This window comes from Ursus arctos, unplaced genomic scaffold (assembly GCF_023065955.2).
Source record: "Ursus arctos isolate Adak ecotype North America unplaced genomic scaffold, UrsArc2.0 scaffold_2, whole genome shotgun sequence".
Lineage (NCBI taxonomy): Eukaryota > Metazoa > Chordata > Mammalia > Carnivora > Ursidae > Ursus > Ursus arctos.
Window position 1 is genome coordinate 3,596,221 of NW_026622874.1, and position 20,792 is coordinate 3,617,012.

The window sequence follows — 20,792 nt, forward strand, 5'->3', positions numbered from 1 at the left end:
GTGTTTTGTGGCATGGCCAAAGCATGGCAGCCCAGGACTGGCTTATCCCCTCTGGTGTTGGTTCAGAATTTCTAGGCACTGAGCAGTCACTCTACCGTCAAAGGCAGACGTGGTGGTGTCTTCGTGAAGCGCAAATGTCCTGATTATCTTGCATTCTTCTCTCCAGCATGTCACTTCTCCTGAAGGAAAATCCCAGCAGTCACAAAGCTTTCCACGTTTAAGTGGGAGCTGAATGGTATTTACTCAGATTTTCTCTTTCATTCTTTTATTTTTTTTTAAATAATCACACTAGTGCTAAAAGAAAGAACATTATATAACGAACAGGCTCCATCGGATAGCCAAATAGTCTATTGTAATGTAATCTTGCTTGAAAATGTTCGAGTTGCTTGACAAACACACTCACGTGAAATAACGCAGCTAGCCGGCCTGTGGCCGATGCGTTGACTCGTGTTGCCTGGAGAAGGCGGAGGGAGGCCCCACACATTGTTTTCTCTCCCAGGGAAACCCGTCTCCCTCCTGGTTACTGCCTCCTGGGGGCTGTCCCAGTTTTGTTTCGGCTGGCGGTCGCGGTGCTCCACGGTTGTGTCAATACAGCCCAGAATGCTGTCAAGATAACTGTCTCTGGAGCCAACTGGGTTCCCATCCTGGTTCCTTGGTGACCTTGTACAAGTTACTCTACGTCTCAGTCCTTCAGGTTTCTGGTCAGTAAGAAAGCAGGACTACTTCACAGGGTTTCTGGAAGGTGAGTTAATTCATGTCGCCTGACACCTAATACATGCCCGTACACAGAAACTCATATTCCTCTTTCCTCAAAGGTGCTGTTTGGGTTACAGAACTCACACACGCATTATTGCATTATTGCTCACTTGCCCCTCCAGAGAGGTATTGTGATCACCAATATACAGAGCGGGGGTGGGGGTGGGGCTTTGTCTGTTGGGGCTGCCGTAACAAATGACCATAGAGTGGGTAGTTTCTAAACATCAGAGATCTATTTCTCCCAGGTCAGGTTCTGGTGAGAGCTCTCTGCTGGGCTGCAGGCTGCCGACTTCCTGTTGCGTCCCCACGTGACAGGAAGAAGGCCCCGAGCTCTCTAGGGTCTCTTTCATAAGAGCACTAACTCCATTCATGGGGGCTCCAACCCCACTACTTCCCAAAGGCTCAGGCTTCAAGTACCACTGCTTTGGGTTCAGGGTGTAACGTGTGACTGTTAGGGCCTCAGGGGGACAATATGGGTCTCCTTCTGATGTTCTCCTGCTACACTGTTCCTCACCATGTTTATGCAGAGGCCCAGCTGTCTCTATATACACATAATATAAACACAGAGTACAAAATTTATAAGGTGCACAGAAGGTAAACCGTAAAACAGTAAGGCTTTGTCCCACCTCTGTCCCCCAGGCACTCAGTTTCTATCCCCAGTGTTGACTTTTTCTCAAGTGAATATTTGGCTGGAGTAGTCTTCTCTGGCAAGTCGTCTTCTCCAGAAGGTGATTCGATGCAATATGAATTTTAGACTAGAAACAATATGTATCGTATGTTCATGTCTGGGAAACAGAAAAAGTTTGATGTAGATGATGAGGCACTTACAAAATCATTGGAGGGACAAGGAGAAGCAGACTCTGGTGGAGGGCCTCCAGGAAGCTTCTAGAACACCCCCACAAAATTGACCCATAGTGGGAGCAGCTACCTGGGCCCTACTCCGGAAGCTGCTTCCAGAACCTCCTCCCAAAGCAGCCACCACTGCCACTGCAGCGCCCACTCCACACTCCCAAAGATGGCGTTTGAACGCGGGTACACAGGGTTCAGCCACCGCCTTCAACGCACTTGCTTCTTGACACCCAGCACAAGCGACTGGCCCCTGCGGTTGTGCTGTAGAAACTCACCATACCACAGCTTCCCAGCCTTGCCCGCCAGTAGAAAAGGTCCAAGCAGCAGGCAGTGACCTCAGTCTTGTTTCTGCCTTCTGAGTCTCAATCCAGTCCGCGGTGTTGGAGGAGTCGAATTCCTAGCCAGAGCTCTAGGTGCCGGGGAGTCTGAGGCTGGAACACAAAGCCTGCAAGCTTGTGCAGTAGGAAGGCACCCTAATCAGGGTGAGAACCTGCACAGTAGTTTCTATTTTTGTTTTTATTTTTTAAAGATTTATTTACTTAGTTTAGAGAGAGAGCACAAGCAAGGGGAGGGGCAGGGGGAGAGAGAGATAAGCAGACTCCCCGCTGAGCTAGGAGTCTGATGTGGGGCTTGATCTCACAACCCTGAGATCATGACCTGAGCCAAACCCAAGTGTCCCACACCTCACTGACTGAGCCCCCCAGGCACCCCGGTAGTTTCTACTTAAGAAAAAGCATATCTGTATGTTTTGGCTTATGCTTTCCACTTATTTATCCCCTTTTACTAGTTTATTTCCTTCCCTAAGTGGTCTAGCAAAAGCCATGGCTAGTCTGTGTACTCTCCAGTTTTCTTACTGTTACTTTTTTCAAGACAGACTCGGCGGCACTAGACCGCTCCTGCGCAGGAACGGACTATGTGTAGACCGTACACACAGAATATGCCATATACTGTGCAGTGTGTATGCATTTGCAATATCAGCCTTCACTCTGTAATATTTTTTAGACTCCCATCCACCATGGCTGCCATCTGGCTTCGAGAATTTGTTGACCGCCGCCCAATGATCCCGTCCAGGTAATGTCCTTACAGACGCAGATGCCATCCAGAGCTGCGGTGGGGCAGACGGACATCTGGGGGGCAGACTTGCTCACCTGCTGCTCTCTGATTGAAAGACAACTCCTCCCAGAGGTTCCAGTGACGTTTTGGGGGGGTTTGGGGAAAGTTGTCAAAAAAAAAAAATCCTACACTCATGGCAAAATCCAAGCCAACAGGCAACTCCAAACTCCCCAAAGATTGAAAGGATATTGGTTTTTGCTTGGGAAGGGCTTTAGCAAGAAGTATGAGGAGCCTCAGCCCACATTTTAGTGGGGGTCCCTTTACTCTGCTTGGCATCAAACAGACCACGTCGTGCTTCTGCCATATGGGAGGTCGTCGCACAGGCTGAAGCTAAGTAGGATTTTTACTCTTTCTCCAAATTCATAGATGGCCCAAGACTAAGAAGTCCTCGATGTGTTATTGTGCTAAATTCATCTTGCTGAGAGATACTGGGTAATAATCTATAGACCCTAACCTCGCCTTCCCTTCACCGCTAGCCGTGGGGTCTGTGGAGGTTTAGTAGCTATGAAAGTCGGGCAGGAACCCTCACACAGCAAGTGACTTTGGGGTCAACCTCTTTGGCTTCATGGTTTCGAGCAAGGCTCATGTTTATTTTAGTATCTAGTTATTTTTAACAATGTTTAGTCAACAAAGGTAAGTCCTTCTGCTTCCAAAATTACTGAAGGAGGGGCGGCAAAAGGATGCTATGTTCTTTGAGCCCTCTTTCAGAGAAAGTCCTCTTTCAGAGTCTACCCTTCCCTCTGGGAAACCCACGTGAGGAGGAACTGGATGGCAACGGGGATGAGTTCCTGTATTTCCTGATTTCTGCCTCCTCACAAGCCCTTGGTCTTTCTGAGTGTGTTTGAGATCCGTTTTGTCCACTGTCGGGTTATTTAACCGTGGGTCATCTCCTGGGAAAAATGGAAACAAAGCTCCCTCAGCTGCTGCTGCCTGGGGTTCTGTGGAACCAAGTCAGGGTCACGGGTTTGGCCTAAGCCAGCCTGTGGGGAGCCTGAGGGTTTGGGAGGAACGCAGGGCAGCAGGCATGGGGTCTATGACGTCCTAAGACGGGCTGGATTCTGTTTTCTGTGCTCATCCATCAGAGCCCCACGAGGAGGCAGGTCCCTGAACCAGGCTGGGGCCCCAGCCTCCTGACCGTACTCACTGTGGAGCTGGTCCTTGTCTACTTGACGCCTTTCCTGTCTCTGCAACAGTAGGGGTCCAACCCCTCAGGGGGTTCCTCAGTGGTACCTCTGGGATGTGTCCCCCATGGGAACGCTGCCTCTCCCCACTCACCTACAGCAACTGCCTCCTCCTGTTCCCCTCCCGCCCGTTCTCCAGAGCGCGCTCCATAAAACGGAAGTTGGATCAAAGCCCTCCATTGCATAAAACAATGCAATTACTGTCTGTTCACAAAATCTAAACTCTGCCGGGGCCTATACGGCCCTCCGTGAACTGGCCCTGCCCCTACGTCGGCCTCCTCCCTCCCACTGTCTTTCTTTTGTTCCTTCAACAGGCCAACCTCGCTCACATCCAGTGCATTTTCGCTTGTTTCGTCTTCACAACGTCTGTGAGGTATAGAGGGGAAACTGAGGCACAGAGTAGTTAAGTGACTGTCCCACAATCCCACAGCTAGTGAGGAATTGGCAGAGGTAGGATTTGAACCCAACATCTGAGCTCTTGATCCCTGCGCTTGGCTGCATGTCCAGGAGGCCCCTGGGGCTGGCTCATTTGCCTCCCTCCGCCCACCACCGTCACCTCAGGGGAGCCAACTGCCACAAGTGGTAGTTTCTCCGTGCACATTTGTTGGAAAAAAGCGAACGTGAATGAATCAGTGAGTGTCCTGTCACAGATTTGTGGCTTGGCCTCCTGCTGACCGGCAGTCCCTGTGGAAGGCCTAACCTCCTCCCTCCACTCAGACAGCATTCGGTCCCTCCTTTGTGCCCAGACCTTGGGGCCTTGTGAGGGAAAATGGAATCACACGCTGGCAAGGGCCCCGAAAAAATTAAATATTCAAGGGTTCACCAGCAGTAGTGATCACACAGCTCCCCTAAGAATTGTATCAGATGCAAATGTGACCTGCTGTCACCCCCGAGCGACAGGCCTGTCACTCAGACAGGGCTGAGGGCTGGGTCGGTTTGCAGAGCACAGGATGCTCCCGAAAAGATTGCTTCGTGTGGGGGGAGCGCAGTGTGGTGTGGAAGAGAAAAGATGGGGAATTTCTGTCACACTTAAGATGGATTTTTAAAACACCGCCTGAGGTGGTCTCCGGGAGACCCAGAGGCAGCTGTGGGGGGCAGCTCCTCCTGCCCAGAGCCATGGTAACACCCACCACGGATCACCGAGCACATTCCCAACGTCTGGTTGACTCATAGAGTCATTCCGGGGGGTGACGGTGTGCCCCCACTTTACTGACAGAGAACCTGAGGCTTCCCTCTTCCTTGAGGGGATGACGAGTGTGGGAGACGGCAGAGCGGGCATGGCGGTGTCCCGTCCTCTGTGCTGACTAGCTCCTGTCCTCTCTAAGTGACTCACTCCCCCGAGCCTGCCCCTGACCGCCCAGCGCGTACTCACTGTGCATGAGGAGTTAGTGCCTGGTGTGGTTTTCCAACCGGATCGTAAACTCTCGGGTAGAAGACAATATTTACCATCACTGTGTCCCTAGCACCTGGCCCACAGCAGCCACCATAGCGTCTTCAATGGGGACCTGTCTCACTGAATGGAAGGCCAAGTCCAGCCAACATGGCCGTGCTCTTCCTTCTCCTCATCCTCTGGCGCACAGCATCTACTTCCTATTTGCCCCTGAGAGAATCCCAGAGTTCCTATAAAAATAGCACTGAACTCTTCTGGAAAAAAAAAAAAGCCATCCTGCATACATAGTCATGACCCCGGATGTACCATGGCGTTCAGAGAATGGGGGTTTGATCCGCGGCTCCGGCATTATTTACGAGCCAGGTGATGTTTGCAGAGCCCACTTGACTTCTCTGACCCTCGGTCTCCTGTTCTGTGATGGGATGTTCATAATATTCGCCTGGCAAGATGACTGGGAATTAGATGAGCTCACCTTCCTAAAGCCTGAGGCCCAACATAGACATTAACAGAGGACTTCGGGCCACCTCAGGCCGCAGGGCCAGGCTCTTGAGGGACCAAAGCTACTGGCCTCCCCTGTGTATCCTGAGTTCTGTCCGTGGCTAAGCCCGGATTTCTGCTCCAGTGACGTGCGCTGTCCCAGGGGAGAGGATTGCTCTTGTCTGGACAGAACACATCACCTCAAAGAGCCAAGCTGTCAGCGACTGGTAAACAATGTGGGGGGGGATCACATGAAGCAGGACTCCTGTTCCCACCCGAGAAGGAAAGACCTTCCTACAGCAGAGTCCGGAATCGTGAGAGCCAAGTTAACGGATGGGTCTGAGCAGAGCCCCGAAGGCTTCTCAGTCAGGTCTGCACCCAAGGCCCTCAGGAGAGGCCTCTGGGAGCACTGGCTGACAGGCCAGCTTGGGCATTGCCCCTCATTAACCTCCTGACTGGGAGCTTTCTCCTGTTCGAGCTGAAGCTGGGCCACGTGGGGAGCTTGGGAAGTCTGCCCGAAGAGATGTGCCATTCTTTCCCCAAACCTTTCCGCTTCTCCACGCGGCCCTCCTTCCCTCTCGCACCTTCCCTTCCTCTCCCGGCTTCTGGGCCAAAACCTACCAAGAGAGACTCCCCAGGGACGGTGAGCAGGGCGAGTTAGCCGGTGCTGGCGAAGAAGGGCTTCTCCACTCTCAAAACAACTTTTACAAAGTACGGGTAAGGACCAGTGCGTAGCTTACTCACCTGTATCGGGCAGGCATTGGCTATATGCATGCCAGGGAAGAATCCATGGTCAAGACTCAGCCTCTTGAAAACAGCACACAGCTGTGAGAAACCAGTGTGGCTCTGGAACCCCAGTGGGTTCTTAGTAAAGCATAACATGGCCCTAGGGTAGTGTCTCCAAGGTAGCGCTTCAGAAACGGGATGGGTGCCCCAGAAAGTCCCACTCCCAGGCACTCAGAAATGTCATTTTTTCCCTATTATTGTGCCAGTTCCTCTCTCTCCGTATGACTTAATCTGTTGTTATGTGTACTCTTCGGGGCTCAGTCACATTATCCCAGCCACGGGGCAGGCCCAGACAGCCTGTGGCTTTCTGAAAATCAGAGCTCCCCGAGGTCCTGTTTGCCTAGACAGACAGACCCACCCTGTTCACAGCGCTTGCTTTTCATAAACTCGTTAGACAGCGAGGTTCCCACTGCCCCCCCCCCCCCAACACTCCACTCTGATCCCAACTCTGGCCACGTCTCGGCTTCTAAAATTCCCCTCTCCTAGGATCTCTTCCCGTCTTATTTGCCTGCCCCGATCCTAGGCACCCCTCCCTCGTGTGCGCCCCCACTGACGCTGATTCAGATCACGATTTCAGCGCATAAAGAGCATTGTAGGGACGAGCCGTGATTCCTAGTCAGCCCTGTATCTGGAGAACCCAGTGTGTGCATTCAGTAAACGCTGGTTGGACTGCAGCCAGCGGTCAAGCTTCTGCTCATCGCCCAACACAGATCTGGCCGCTGCTTCCTGCAAAGCTACGTACTCTTTCTACCGACTCTTCGCTTGGACCTCTGATGGCACCTACTGAGTGCTCAGACTCTATGAAAGGTCCCCAAAGACCTACATAGCACAAACTCTCTAAAGTCATCCTCCCCACAGTGATTGCCTGTGTCCTCTCTGTCTCCTGAGGAATGGCAGCCTTCTTCCTTCTGTCGGAAGCCCAAGGGCGAGCCTGTCCTTGTCTTGGACACCTCCCTCTCAGCCTCAGCCTTTTCTCCCACAGTGTCCTTGGTCCTGTCCAGCCACCTTCCCACCACACAGCTCAGGGCTTCTCCGTGTCCCACGTAAATGACTACAATGGCCTCCTAGCCCTTCTCTGTACTTCTTGTCAGATTGTCCTCCACTTTGTTGTCCACACTGCCCCTGGTGAAGATCTTTCTAGAATAAAAATTGCCCTAAGTCATGAACCTTCTTAAAAATGCTACCAAGATTCCCTGTCCCCTGCATGAGTGGTTCTCAACCTTTCAAGACACAACGCTCCCTTTATTTATAACAAATATTTTGTAATGTTCCTGCCGCTCTTCGGAAATAAAATCTGCAAATAACACAATCCAGCTACACACTATTCTAAAATAGCCGCAGAGCGCACTGGCTGTAATCTGCGAGGAAAATCGATTATAAAATGAGATGTCTTTCAAAAGGCGAGGTCTGTGCCCCACCGCACCCTCACTGCGCCTCGCCTCACCTCCCCCCAGCTCTGGGGTTCAGCGCCCTGAAACACTTCCTATCCGCTTTGTGCCTCAAAACTCCCTCAAAACCCAGCCCTCCCCAGCGGGGCTGCGCTTCCTCCTCCAGCCCACGAGCGCCCTGTGCTTCAGCCATCCTGGTGCCTATTCGTTTCCTGCTCCACACGCTTCATCATCACAGTTTAAAATACAAAAACAGGGGCGCCTGGGTGGCACAGCGGTTAAGCGTCTGCCTTTGGCTCAGGGCATGATCCCGGCGTTATGGGATCGAGCCCCACATCAGGCTCCTCCGCTAGGAGCCTGCTTCTTCCTCTCCCACTCCCCCTGCTTGTGTTCCCTCTCTCACTGGCTGTCTCTATCTCTGTCGAATGAATAAAAAAAATCTTAAAAAAAAAAAACAATAAAATACAAAAACAAAAACGTTGTGAAAGTTTGTAAACCCCCCCAAGGTGGAAGAAGCAGTATGAGGAACGCCCACTTATCCATTCTCACATTTCGGCCATTATCAGCATTTGCCCCCGGGGTTTTATGTATCTTCTTATTTCTTTTTCTGGTGTTTTGAACTTAATACCTGACACGTCAAATATTTCCTTATGAATCTTGAGAACCAAATCCTGAAAAATGGGTACCAGAAGATGCTCTTGTCAAGAAATTCCATGGGTTTCAAGAACTCCTTGCCAGGAACCAGGGTCAGAGGGCATGGATTTTTTATTAGACCACAGCTTGCATTCTTCTGTAAAGAACTCATTGTAGTAATTGCTTTTTTTTTCATCCTCTTACTTTCTCCACTAGTATATTCATCACGCATCAAGGAAAGGACGTCCAAGGATATTACCCTGGGCAGCTGGCAAGGGTCCACTTTGATTCTACTGCGAAGAGACCTTCCAGGTGAGACATCTTCCCTATTCTTAGTGTTCAAAAATTTCACTAAAGTGAGAAGGATAAGTGAAAAAAAAAATGGGAGTCACAATTTGTAGTCATAATAGTAATAACAATAAATAATAATAATAATAATTGTTATTTAATGGATTCAATAAGTTTGGAAGGAAATACACCAAACTTAATGACTTTTTCTGAAGGGTAAGATGGTGGTATTTGTATTTTATTTTTTATCTTTTTCTCCATTTTCCAGATTTTCTCTAATGAACATATGTTACTTTTATAATCAACAATAAATAAATACAGAATGTTATGAGATCATCAAAAAAATTTAAGAAAGACCAGGAATTCAGAGTTTCAACTTAGGCTAGAAACCACAGTAATTAGAAGCCACAATGTGAGTAACTTTTGAAATGGTTCATCTTGGGCAGTTTTAAATCCTTCTCTGGAAATCATTTGCCTTATCTGTTAAGTAAAATAATCGATGTAAAATTCCAGAACATAGCAAGCACTCAAAATACAATTGCTATTATTTTGACTTCACCGTCTCATATATTTTACAAATTTCTTCTGTTAATCACCTTTGATAGAGTCAATTCTTGATTATCCTCCATGCACAGAAAAGGGAGCCATGGGACCTACAAAGCAGCACAGAGTCTTAATTTAACAGAAGATGAAACTAGAAGTAGCGTTAGAGATCATTCCGATCCTGTTAAGTGAGAAAGACACACCCCAGGGAAGTGACAGGTCTTGCCCGAGGTACAGTTGGTTGGCGTGAAGGCTGGTACTTGGAACTCTGCGTGTTTTCTGATTCTCAGTTCCAGGCTCTTTGTTCTAACTCAGATACGCAGTATGTTAAGCTCTTGTCGGGGCTAGCCCCACGCCAGGCACTCTTCCCACGTGCTCCGTGCACTCTGACGACACCCCCGACTCCAACACCCCCTACCCGAGTGTCGGTCCTCCTCCCCACAGGATGGCTCAGGCAAAGGGAGCCTTGACTCTACTTCTCCTTGACTCTGACAAGACTAGTGCCTGCCCAACATCAGCCTGAAGGGGGAAACTTAGTGCAGACGCCAGTCAGTGACTTTAGCAAGCTTCTAGTTAAAAATAAGAAGGAAAAGACAAGGTCCTGAGCGCTACTCCCCACCAAAACAGGAAATAATGCCGTTCTTAGGACAAGTCCTAACTTGGGACAAGTTTTTGTAGCTGTAGGAGAACTCGACAGGCGTCTCGTGGCTTGCCTTCCCCGGATATATTCCTCTACCAACTTAATGGGTCCAGTATTAGAATCCGACCCTTTGAATGAAAGTCTTATCTTCAGGACACTGATGTATGACTTGAAAATGGAGACTATTTTGGTTCCATGGAAGCACCCAGGGCCAAGGCAGAGCGGGCTGCCAGTCCAGCAGGGGTAGATCTAGGGCCCGTCACCGGGATGTGGCTCAGAAGCCACAGCTGTCCCTGGTACAGAAGTGACCCGACCCCAGGGAAGGTTACACAGAACCCAGCCGCACCAAGGACTGACTTGTTCATCAGGCAGGGGCTGTTCGGTTGACAGTGGGGGACACGCTTTTCTAGGGAGAGGAGTGCTCCTGCCCACCATTTAAGGTGCCCACTTTACAAGACCAAATGCCTATTAAAAAAATTCAAATTGATTTTTGATAGTTTTATCTTTTGCACGTGGCTGTCCCAGTTTCCCAACACTACTTATTGAAGAAACGATCCTTTACCCATTGTATAGTTTGGGTTCCTTTGTCATGAATTAATTGACCACATAGACACGGGTTTATTTCTGTGTTCACCATACTGTTTTGTTGATCTCTGTGTCTGTTTTTATGCCAATATCATACTGTTTTGATTACTGTAGTTTATAATATGAAATCAGGAAGCATGATGTCTCCACTTTGTTCTTCTTTCTCAAGATTGCTTTAGCTATTGGAGGTCTTTTGTGAGTCCATACACATTTAAGATTCTCTGTTCTAGTTCTACGAAAAGTGTCTGGAATTTTGATAGGGATTGCTTTGAAAATGTAGGTTGCTTTGGTAAGTATGACCATTTTAGCAATATTAATTCTTCTGATTCATGAGCACAGAATGTCTTCCCATTTATTTGTGTTTTCTCCCATTTCTTTTATCAACGTCTTATAGTTTTCAGAGTACGGGTCTTTCACCTCCTTGGTTAAATTTACTCCTAAGTATTTTATTGTTTTGATGCAATTGTAAATGGGATTGTTGCCTTAATTTCTCTGTCTGATAGTTCCTTGTTAGTGCATAGAAATGCAATAAATTTTTGTATATTGATTTTGTGACTTTACTGAATTCTTTTATTAGTTCTGACAGTTTTTTTGTGGAGTCTGTAGGGCTTTCCATACAGATCATGTTATTTGCAAATAGAGACAGTTTTACTTCTTATTTTCTTATTTGGATACCTTTTATTTCTTTTCCTTGCCTAATTGCTCCGGATGAAACGTCCAATACTAGGTTGAATAAAAGTGGCGAGAGTGAGCATCCTTGTCTTATTCCTGATCTTAGAGGAAAAGCTTACAGCTCTCTACCCCTGAGTATGATATTAGCTGTGAGCTTCTCATATATGGCCTTTATTATGCTGAGATATGTTCCTTTTATACCCACATTGTTGACAATTCTTTATCATGAATGTATGTTGAAGTTCGTCAAATGCTTTTCTGCATCCATTGAGATGATCGTACGGTTTTCATCCTTCAATTTGTTAATGTGGTGTATTTTGCGGATTGATTTGCAGATGTTGAACCATGCTTTCAGCCCTGGAATAAATCCCACTTGATCATGGTGTGGGATCGTTTTAATGTATTGTTGAATTCAATTTGTTAATATTTCGTTGATTGAAACTTTGGTCTAACAGTTTTCTTTGGATGATTCACATCCCATACAATTCATCCATTTAAATTGTTAAATTCGACTGAAACCATTGTGTAAACCTAATTCTGTATTGCAGACTTTTTTCCATCTCAGAATTTATAATTCCACAGCATCCCTTTCAGTGGGGGCATGGCATTCCTGTATATGTCCATATCATTTTCTAAATAATCCCCCCTTTTTTTCACATGAAGATTGTATCCACTCTTTTATTATCATAAAATACTTTGGTGAACGTTCTAGTAGCTAAGTCTTTGTTGACATCCCTAATCTCTGGAGTTGGGGTGACAAGGTATGTGCACTTTTTCAAGATATCGACACTCATCACCAGAGTATTCTCCAACAAGTTGCACCAGTGAATGTGTAATCCCTCAAGAGCATAAAGATATTTCCCCGTTACCGTTGGATTCTTCTTTACTTTTACCTTCAGAGGGTAGTTATCCAAGTGGAGGTACAGGAAAGTCGTAACTGAATTCAGGTTCATCCAATAACAGTTTGCACTGTAAGGGTGAATCTGGTCAAAAGAAAGTATCGATTCCTCGAGGGAACCAAACATCCATAGAAAAATTACAGTGGGAAAGGGCACTGGGGAGATCTGGAGGACAGGAAGTAGCCGTGCATGAGCAGACCCAGTGGAAGTTTTGAAACAGGTCACCGTCTGTAACCTGTGATTGGGGAGGAGGAGGGATGCTAAAGTTGGGGAGCAGGGCATAGTGTTCCCTGAGCCACCCACTGAAAACGACCCTGGAGCTGCGGAGTCTTGCCAGTAGTATCTTGGTAGCCTCCTGGCCACTTCCAGAGAATGGATCTCAGCTGATGAGATCACGGAATGTTTTTCTTCTACTGGGTGTTCAGCAAGTTCTTTCTATTTTCATTTAGACCTCTCATCGACTTGGCAATTCCACCCAAGACAAAGAGTCGGTATAAGCCTCAACTAGACCAACAAACTCTCATTCGATATATTTGTTTCCGAAGACACTCAAAGCCCAGTGAACCATGGTATAAAGAAACCACCTACCAAAGAGACTATTCTCTGCCATTTTACAAGATAGGTAAGTCAGGTCAACCGCTCTCACTCTCTGACATCAACCTTGCCTCAGAAAAGCCTCTCTCCTGGGCTCGCTGCCATCAGGGACCAGTCAAGTTGGGGGAGGGTGTTTGTGTGTGTCTAGCACAGGAGGAAGATTTTAGAGACTGGCCTAAGGGCTGCTTCCCCGTTTCCTCTTTTTTTCTCGCTCCCTATAGAATTCAAGGATAACAATGCACAAATGTCCTTGGTAGGAAGCGGGCTCAAGTGTGACTACTTCTCCCCAAGCCCGTTGTTACTCAACAGATTCCTTATTGTGCCTAAACTTATTGCTGAGGGAACTTTTTTCTTTCTTATTCTCCCATTTTAAATGGCTTTATGACAATTATTTGACACTTGGAGACATGTTTCAAAAATTCCAAGTTCCCTCTACGTTGCAACATGTGTGAGTATGAAGAGCCAAGCCCCACCCCCAATATGACCCTGGGGGTACAGACATGGACACCGATGTAGACATCACTTGTATTCCTGTCATCATTGATGCTTTGAATTTTAGCGAGTGGGAGGAGTTGCTGCATTGAAAGTCTTTCTAAATGAGTAAATCCCACTATTTCTGGGGCTTCTACACTGTGGAAGACACATATTTTGTCCTCCTAAGAGCTCTTAAGTAAGTACTATTACTTTCCCCATTTTACAATAAAGAAGATCAAGCTTCAGAGGCAAGTAATTAAGCAGCTCCAGATCACAGTGCTGTGGGCGGGAGAAGCGGAATTCAGACCAAAGCCATTTGAGACATAGAATTCTGTACTTGACCTTAAGCCATACTGCCTTCGTCACAGCTGAGGGTCATTTGCATTCCTATTTATTTAATAGTTTTCTTTCTTTTTGCTTGAACAAGAATAAGAAAATGAGTAAAAGGGTGGTGGGGGGAGTGGCTAGGGGTGAGAAGGGTCAGCCCTTCTTTCTGTTCCCCCCTGAAAAGGGCAGCAGCCCAGATGGGGTGCTAGGCCAGGGATGGGGCTCAGGTCCCAGGGGAACCGGGAGCAACAGCAACCAGGAAGATGGGAAGCAGATGGAACCAGGCAATCTCCAGACAGTGGAGCCACGGAGAGGGGGCAGTAGATGGAGCCAGATGGCCGGAAATGGGCAGGAGGCATCTGGCCTAAGAGGTTACCAGCAGTGCAAAGCTGGGGCCTGGGAGGGGAGAGAAGGCTGGAGGCTGAGAAGGGCACTGAAGAGAAAGGGAGCTGGTGGCTGAGATGAGCTCATTTAGGGAAGGAGGTGCCAGGAGGGAGTGCAGGATGGTGGAAGTTGGGGTCCCACGGGGGGCCCTGGGAGGGCTGTATTAAAGGAAGCTGGGGTGGATGGGGGTGCTGGTTAGGGGCTTAAGGATGAGGCCTTGGGGGGGGGAGCAGAAGCCACCAGGGGCTGAACAGCTGGAAAGAAGAGGTGGTCAGGAGGTGTCGGCAGTGCTTCTGTCCCCACAAAACTGGCTAAGCAGCTTGCCTTTTCAAGACGGACCAAGTATGAAGTCTGCTTCCCTCCCCTGTGGGAATCTGGGTGGGCCTTGAGTTACCAAAGTGATAGTAAACAGGACCTTCTCTACAATTCCTCTGCTACGAGGGAATCCAGTTAGACAGACACAAAAGGTTTTCTCCCCTGCTTGTTTTAGACAATTCCTAATTCTTTCCAAACCTCCAGAACCAGGTGAGTGTTTAGCAAAGCAGTTTGATATTATTTTTTAAAGATTTTATTTATTTATTTGACAGAGAGAGAGACAGCCAGCGAGAGAGGGAACACAAGCAGGGGGAGTGGGAGAGGAAGAAGCAGGCTCATAGCGGAGGAGCTTGACGTGGGGCTCCATCCCATAACGCCGGGATCACGCCCTGAGCCGAAGGCAGATGCTTAACCACTGTGCCACCCAGGCGCCCCAAAGCAGTTTGATATTTACCATCTCCTGTGTCCCTAGCCCCGTGCTGGGTGCCATGAGAGGAGGTGAACGCAAGTCCAGGCTCTGACCTCGGCCACGGGGTGTTCCCAATCTGATCGGGAAGAAGCAACCATCAGTCTATCAGTGAATGATTAAGAAGCAACTAGCAGAGCAGGAAGATGGGGTCTGGAACGAAGCCGTGGGGACCCACGCCGGGCCCCGCTGGAGGAGGTCTGAGGCAGAGAAGTGGTACACACAGCAGACAGGGACACTGCAGCCAGGAGCATGGTGGGGGTGGGGTGAGCCTTCTGGAGGGTGGGGGAGCGGGGAGCACGCCAGACTTGAGGACACTGGCCTGTCTGGGCCGGGCAGGAGGAGGAGGAAGTGAGGGATCACATGCGGTTGGCAGAGTAGGACAGAATGGCTGGAATGGAAGAGGAGCTCAAGGAAGGAGTCTGGAAAGTTGAATTTGGACAATCAGAGCCATCTTAGAACCAGGGCAAGGGAGAACCCAAGCAGCTTCGGAGGCTGTTGGTCGGTCAGCCTGCTTAGTATGGGCTGGAGAAGACAACGACTACGCTGGCAGTCAGGCAGGATAGAGCTGTGGAAGTGTGGGCAAGATTCAGGTCTTGGGGGGCCACAGGCCTGCACTTTCTAGCTCTGCAGTGTTGGGCAAGACACTCAGCTTCTCTGTAAAGTGGAGACTCAAAGCGTATATTCTAGGATAGCTGTCAGGATTTAAAATCTCTATCATGTGCCCAGAACAGTGCTAAGTGATATGCACACGTGTGTACGCCCGCGTGCTTGCAACGAGTCGTAAGAGCCCCTGTGAAGGAGGTGTTATTATTTCCTGCATGTAGCAGAAGAGAAAACTGAGCCTTAGAGACTTTAGGAAACTTCCTCAAGCAGGTAAGTCATCAATCCAGGTCGTCCAGATTTGTCACACTCCCAACTCTTGCTCTTGAAGTGAGGAAGCTTTGTGGGAAATGGGACGAAGACTCACTTTCTCACTTTGGAGTGAGAAAGGACAGTATTAAGAGAATTCACGAGAGAGAAATTAAAGCTCCTTGCTCAGCCTTCCTCTTCTACGGCAGGATTGTTGGTGTCTCTGATAGAAATAACGGTTTTCGGCAGGAAAGGTGTCAAGTTGGCGTCTGTAGATGACTGAGAATAAGGTGCTGGAAATTGCAGGCAGGAAACCTAAGACAGGAACAGGGTCAGACAGTCCCTTCCTCGGTGGTTTGACACCTGACCAATTCCAGAGGTAATTTATGTTGAAATATTCACTGCTCCATTCATTGAACCGCTGACTGAGCGTGTATTAGTTATCTCTTGTGGAGTAACGTATCATTCCAAAGCCTAGTGACTCACAAGATAAATGATGATGATTTTTATCTTTTAGTGAGGCGGTTCTGGCTCAGGGTCTCTCGAGGTGTCAGCAGATGTCAGCGAGGGCTGCATCACCCGAAGGCTTGACCGGGGCTCAAGGATCCACCTCCGAGGTGGCTCATTCTCACGGGTGTCCCTCACATGCTGGCTGGTGACAGGGGCCTTGGTGCCTTTCCAAGTGGGCTCCCCACTGGGGTGCCAAGTGTCCTGCAGGCATGGCAGGTAGCTTCCCCTAGAATGGGCAACCTTGAGATGAAGGGGGAAATTGCAATGCCTTTTATGACCGAGGCACAGAAGCCACACACTGTCGCTTCTGAGGTGTCCTACTGGTCGCATGCAGCCAGCCCTGAGGCAGGATACCAGGGGGTGAGAGTTACTGGGGTCCATCTTGGAAGCAGCAACCATAAGATGCTTCACTCATCGACACCTACTATGAACTAGCCACTGTGCTGTTTGGTGGGGTAGACAAGATACCTGCTCTCATGGAGCTGACGTTCTTTGGGGGGTGAGGGACAGAGCATAACCAAGGACATTTAAAAAAAATTGTAGACTGTAGTAGTGCTGTAAGGGAAATAAGCAGGGTGATAAGTGTAGCTAAGGGAGGTTACTTTTAATAGTGCCGTCAGGGAAAACCTCTATACAATTTTAGCTGAGCCTTGGAAAATAGCAATGAGTCACATAAAGACCATTTAAAGGAGCAGTAAGTGCAAAAGCTTGAAAGTGGGAAAGGCCTCAACATGTTTGAGGAACAGAAGGGAGGCAGCATGGCTGGCGTGTGGTCAGTGAGGGTATGCGTGGTAAGACGCCTGGATTCCAGTCCAAGCACAAGGGAAAATCTGGAAGGGTTCCAAAGACAAGAGCCACCTATCATTTGTACTTTTAAAAGAGCACTCTGGCTGCTGCTAAGACCCTGTTTAGAGATGAACAGGAGGTAGGGCAGGCAGACCAGACAGGAAACTGTTTACTAGTTTAGAACGGAGATGATGGTGGCTTGGAGCAGGAGGGAGGATGAGAAAGAATGAATGGATTCCAGAGATATTTTGGAGGTGACATCAGCTGGGTTTGGTGATAGACCTGCTGTCCAGAGCATTTTCATTCACTCATCTGTATTCTTTCAGTAAATAATTTGAGAGCCTACTTGTATGCCAGGCATTGTGCAAGGTTTTGGCAAAGCCACATCAAGCAAAAATAGACACAGAATTTCTACGTTCAAGAAGCTTCAGTGGGGAACCAGGACAGAAATAAGCATAAAACTTCACCTGCCGTAAATGCTATGAAGCAGAGTTTATGTGATGATATAGGAGCACTGAATAAGTCAGAAAGGGACAAGTCTCGAGGAAATAATGACCTAGAGGTTCACTAGGCAAGGAGTGGGGAAGAACTTCACAGAGACTACAGCATATGCAAAAGCGCTGTGGTAGGGGCATGACATGTTTGAGGACCTAAAAAAAAAATGCACTAAAGCACAGAAATCAGGAAGGGCGGAGCAAGATGGGGCTCGAGAGATGTAACTGTAGGAACAAGGGGAGGGTTTACAGGTCATGTTCAGCTCTGGCACCTCTCGCCTGAGATTAATGGGAAACCTTTGAAAAGTTGGAAGGAGGGTGGAGATGCCATGATTAAAAGTGCGTTTTGAAAAGATTGCTCAAACTGTGCAGAAGGAAAAGGAAGCAGGGTGGGAAGTCGGGTGGGGCAGTGATTGAATATGGTGAGTCAGGAGGCCATGGCAGCAGTTAGGCTAAATGTTCTTAACCTCGGTGACATCACTTTTAGCAATCCAGATGCCCAGGACAGTCCCAGACCAGTGGAAACCAGGATCTCCTGGTGGGAGCGGATGGTCCCGGGCATCAGTAACTGAAACCTCCCCCACCCCGCCCCCAGAATATTCCATCGTGCAGCCAAGTTTAGAAAGCAGTGGCTTTGGCAAGTGATGATAGCTGGTAGCAGTAGAGAATTGGATGGATTTGCAAGATCCTTGGTTGGGGATTATTTTGTAAACAACAGTCAGGCAGGCGAGAGGCTGGTCTGCAAGAGACCCGGCAGAGGTCATAAATCTGAGCACTGAGAGAGAACTCAGCAGGCGCTGACTCAAGCATTTGTCTGAACTAAGAAACTGACTCCTTGTAGGAGTCTTTGGGGGAAGGGCTTCTCACGAATAAGATGGACAGTAAACTGTTATCGAGGTGTGGGGTTTTTTCTCTTGACCGTTTGACCGGTCTGTGTGATCAGATTTTAAGGGCAGGGCTTATGTCTTGATTAGCACTGATTTGCATGTCATGTTGAGTTCTTATTTCATTTTAGGAACTGGTGAAAAACAGATTAAATATAGATCGTGACAGATCACGGTTATTGCTCAAGAAATTCTTCTGCAGTAAAAACTCCTTCTCAGCACATAGGGGTTCATTCATTTATTTAGGAAACATATATTAAGCACAGACTATGTGCAAGATACAGTGTAAGATAGGAAGACTCTATCCTCAGAGAACTTAGAGCTTAGGAGGATGGCCCCTCAGACAAAAGTTGCCCTTGTATTCCTCACCCTGGAGCCAAATACTTGAAAGAACTCGTTCTTCAAAAATAAAATATATGCTCTCAGTAGCAGTGTGACCCTTAGACTCTCTGCCCTTCAGTTCTCTCATCTGCAAAAAGGATAAAAATAGTATCTACCTAACAGAACTGAGATAGCCATATAAAGACTTCAGCATTGCGCTTGTATGTAACATTTACAAGCCTTCAAAAAATGTTAGCTATTATATTATTATTGATCAAAGAATCAGCATGTGCCGTGATAAATATTTGTAAACAAAACAAAACAAAGAACCTAATGCAATGGAATTGTATCTCATACAGGGATTAAGTTCTAAAACCAGTGCATAAAGTAATAATCATGTATAATCAAAGTTATCCTCGAAAATCTCTTAAATTGTTCAAAGCGATAATATTAAATGATATTAAATTATTAAAGTAACTGGAATAAGTGGGATTCAGCAAGTTGGTTAAATTTTCTCTGTAGCTCTTAATTAATTATTCATTTTATTTTTCAATGATGACTTTTAAAGAAGTCACCCCCACATTTCCACATGAACAATAATTTCACTTTATCGAATGGTAAGGAAATCCTAAAAATCACTTCACACGTCCTTTCCATAGTATTCCCCACCCCCAAATCTGCATAGCATATTTCAGGCTTGATAGCATCCACTGTCTGTGGGCCTGTAGACTCAGAAGGAATCCCCTAGAAGTTTGTTGAATTTACCTAGTTAAATGAGGGTGTCATTCCGCCCCACGGCAACTCTGACGACAAGGATCACTAAGGCTGGTGAGTGGGATTCCTCACACTTCTAAACTACTTAGATATATTTCCCTGGAACACAACGTAACCCTGGAGAAGGTCAGAGCTGCTATTTTAACCCCACCATAAGCCTTGGGAAGTCAAATGGTTACTTACTACAGACAGGTCCACACTTTACTATATTCAATTAAAAAAATCCTTCCAGGGATGGCATTTCTGGTCATACTCCTGGGTTCAGTGAAATGTTACCCATTCTTAATACCAAGAAATGTTTTTATCTTTCAATGCTATTGGGGTGCGGTGGCAGGTGGAATAGGGCAGTGAAAAGATCAGGGACTTTGGGGCTAGATATTCCCGGGTCAGGTCCCCTCACAATCTGATGAACTCGGGCAAGTTCATTAATCTCTCTGAGATGGTGATACCATCAGCGGGGCTGTGAGGATTACTGAGGATACTACTGTAAGTAAAACACTGAACACAGCGCACAGCATTACACATCATAGAGCTGTGTTACGATGCTGTCATTGAACACTCTGCTTTTTGGTTCCTCGAGACGACTGACGGTATGTTTAACCCCCAGCCCTCCTTGAAACCTCACCTTCGGACAAGCAGAACTGTCCGTGATTGTACATAAGAGTATAGTTATAAAGTACAAAGGAACTCCACTGGGTGTGAATTTAGGAATGGTAACAACTGAAGTTTGATACAAACGTCAAACAAAGTGACCCGTTAATACCGTAGGGTTTAAAGGGTTTGGGGGTCTAAATGAGGATGTCACAATGCAAATTTATATGATTGATTTAATTTTATTTACATCTGGGCATAATTCAGTGATAGGCCTCTTGATCAGGGATTGAAACACAGAAATAACCTTTTGACTAAGTCCTTTTCTCCCACATTTTAGGCATATATTCCTTCGTCTTAAATCCGCCAAATTATTTTGTTATTGCATACAATTGTTGTTGACAGTATGTTACCATTTAGGAGTGAATGGTCTTAAAATAAATCATTAATTTGTTTTAAATTCCAGATTGGGACCAGAAATTAGCCACAATTTCATCGAATCCTAGACCAGTAAATTCACTCCCAGAGTTGTACTGTTGTGAAGAGAGGCAGCTTTGAAAGAAAACCTTTTAAATTTAAAATAACCATGGCATTCGAACAAAACAGTTGGAGTTCTTAGGTGACTCCTTTAGATTAAAATAATAACAGAACTATTTATGATTTAAGTGTGTATCCAGATGGTTACAGTCCTGAAATATTTACATGTTGTAAATTCTTTTCGGAATAAGGGGATCAGCGGGCAGGGAAACAAGAGTCAAATTGAAGAGAACTCGTCATCTGTTCTCACATCAGCCCCAACACCAGTCTCATTGCTGGTGCT

At 47.2% G+C, this 20,792-nt stretch overlaps 1 protein-coding gene across 1 annotated transcript; it reads left to right on the forward strand.

Annotated features, from left to right (window-relative positions):
* The first annotated feature begins 2,620 nt into the window (after positions 1–2,620).
* Positions 2,621–20,591, forward strand: SPMIP3 (sperm microtubule inner protein 3). The gene is given in 5 exon segments (XM_026509566.4): positions 2,621–2,676; positions 8,790–8,885; positions 12,650–12,822; positions 20,439–20,520; positions 20,522–20,591. Coding segments are annotated over 5 exon segments (477 nt in total).
* Positions 20,592–20,792: the final 201 nt, after the last annotated feature.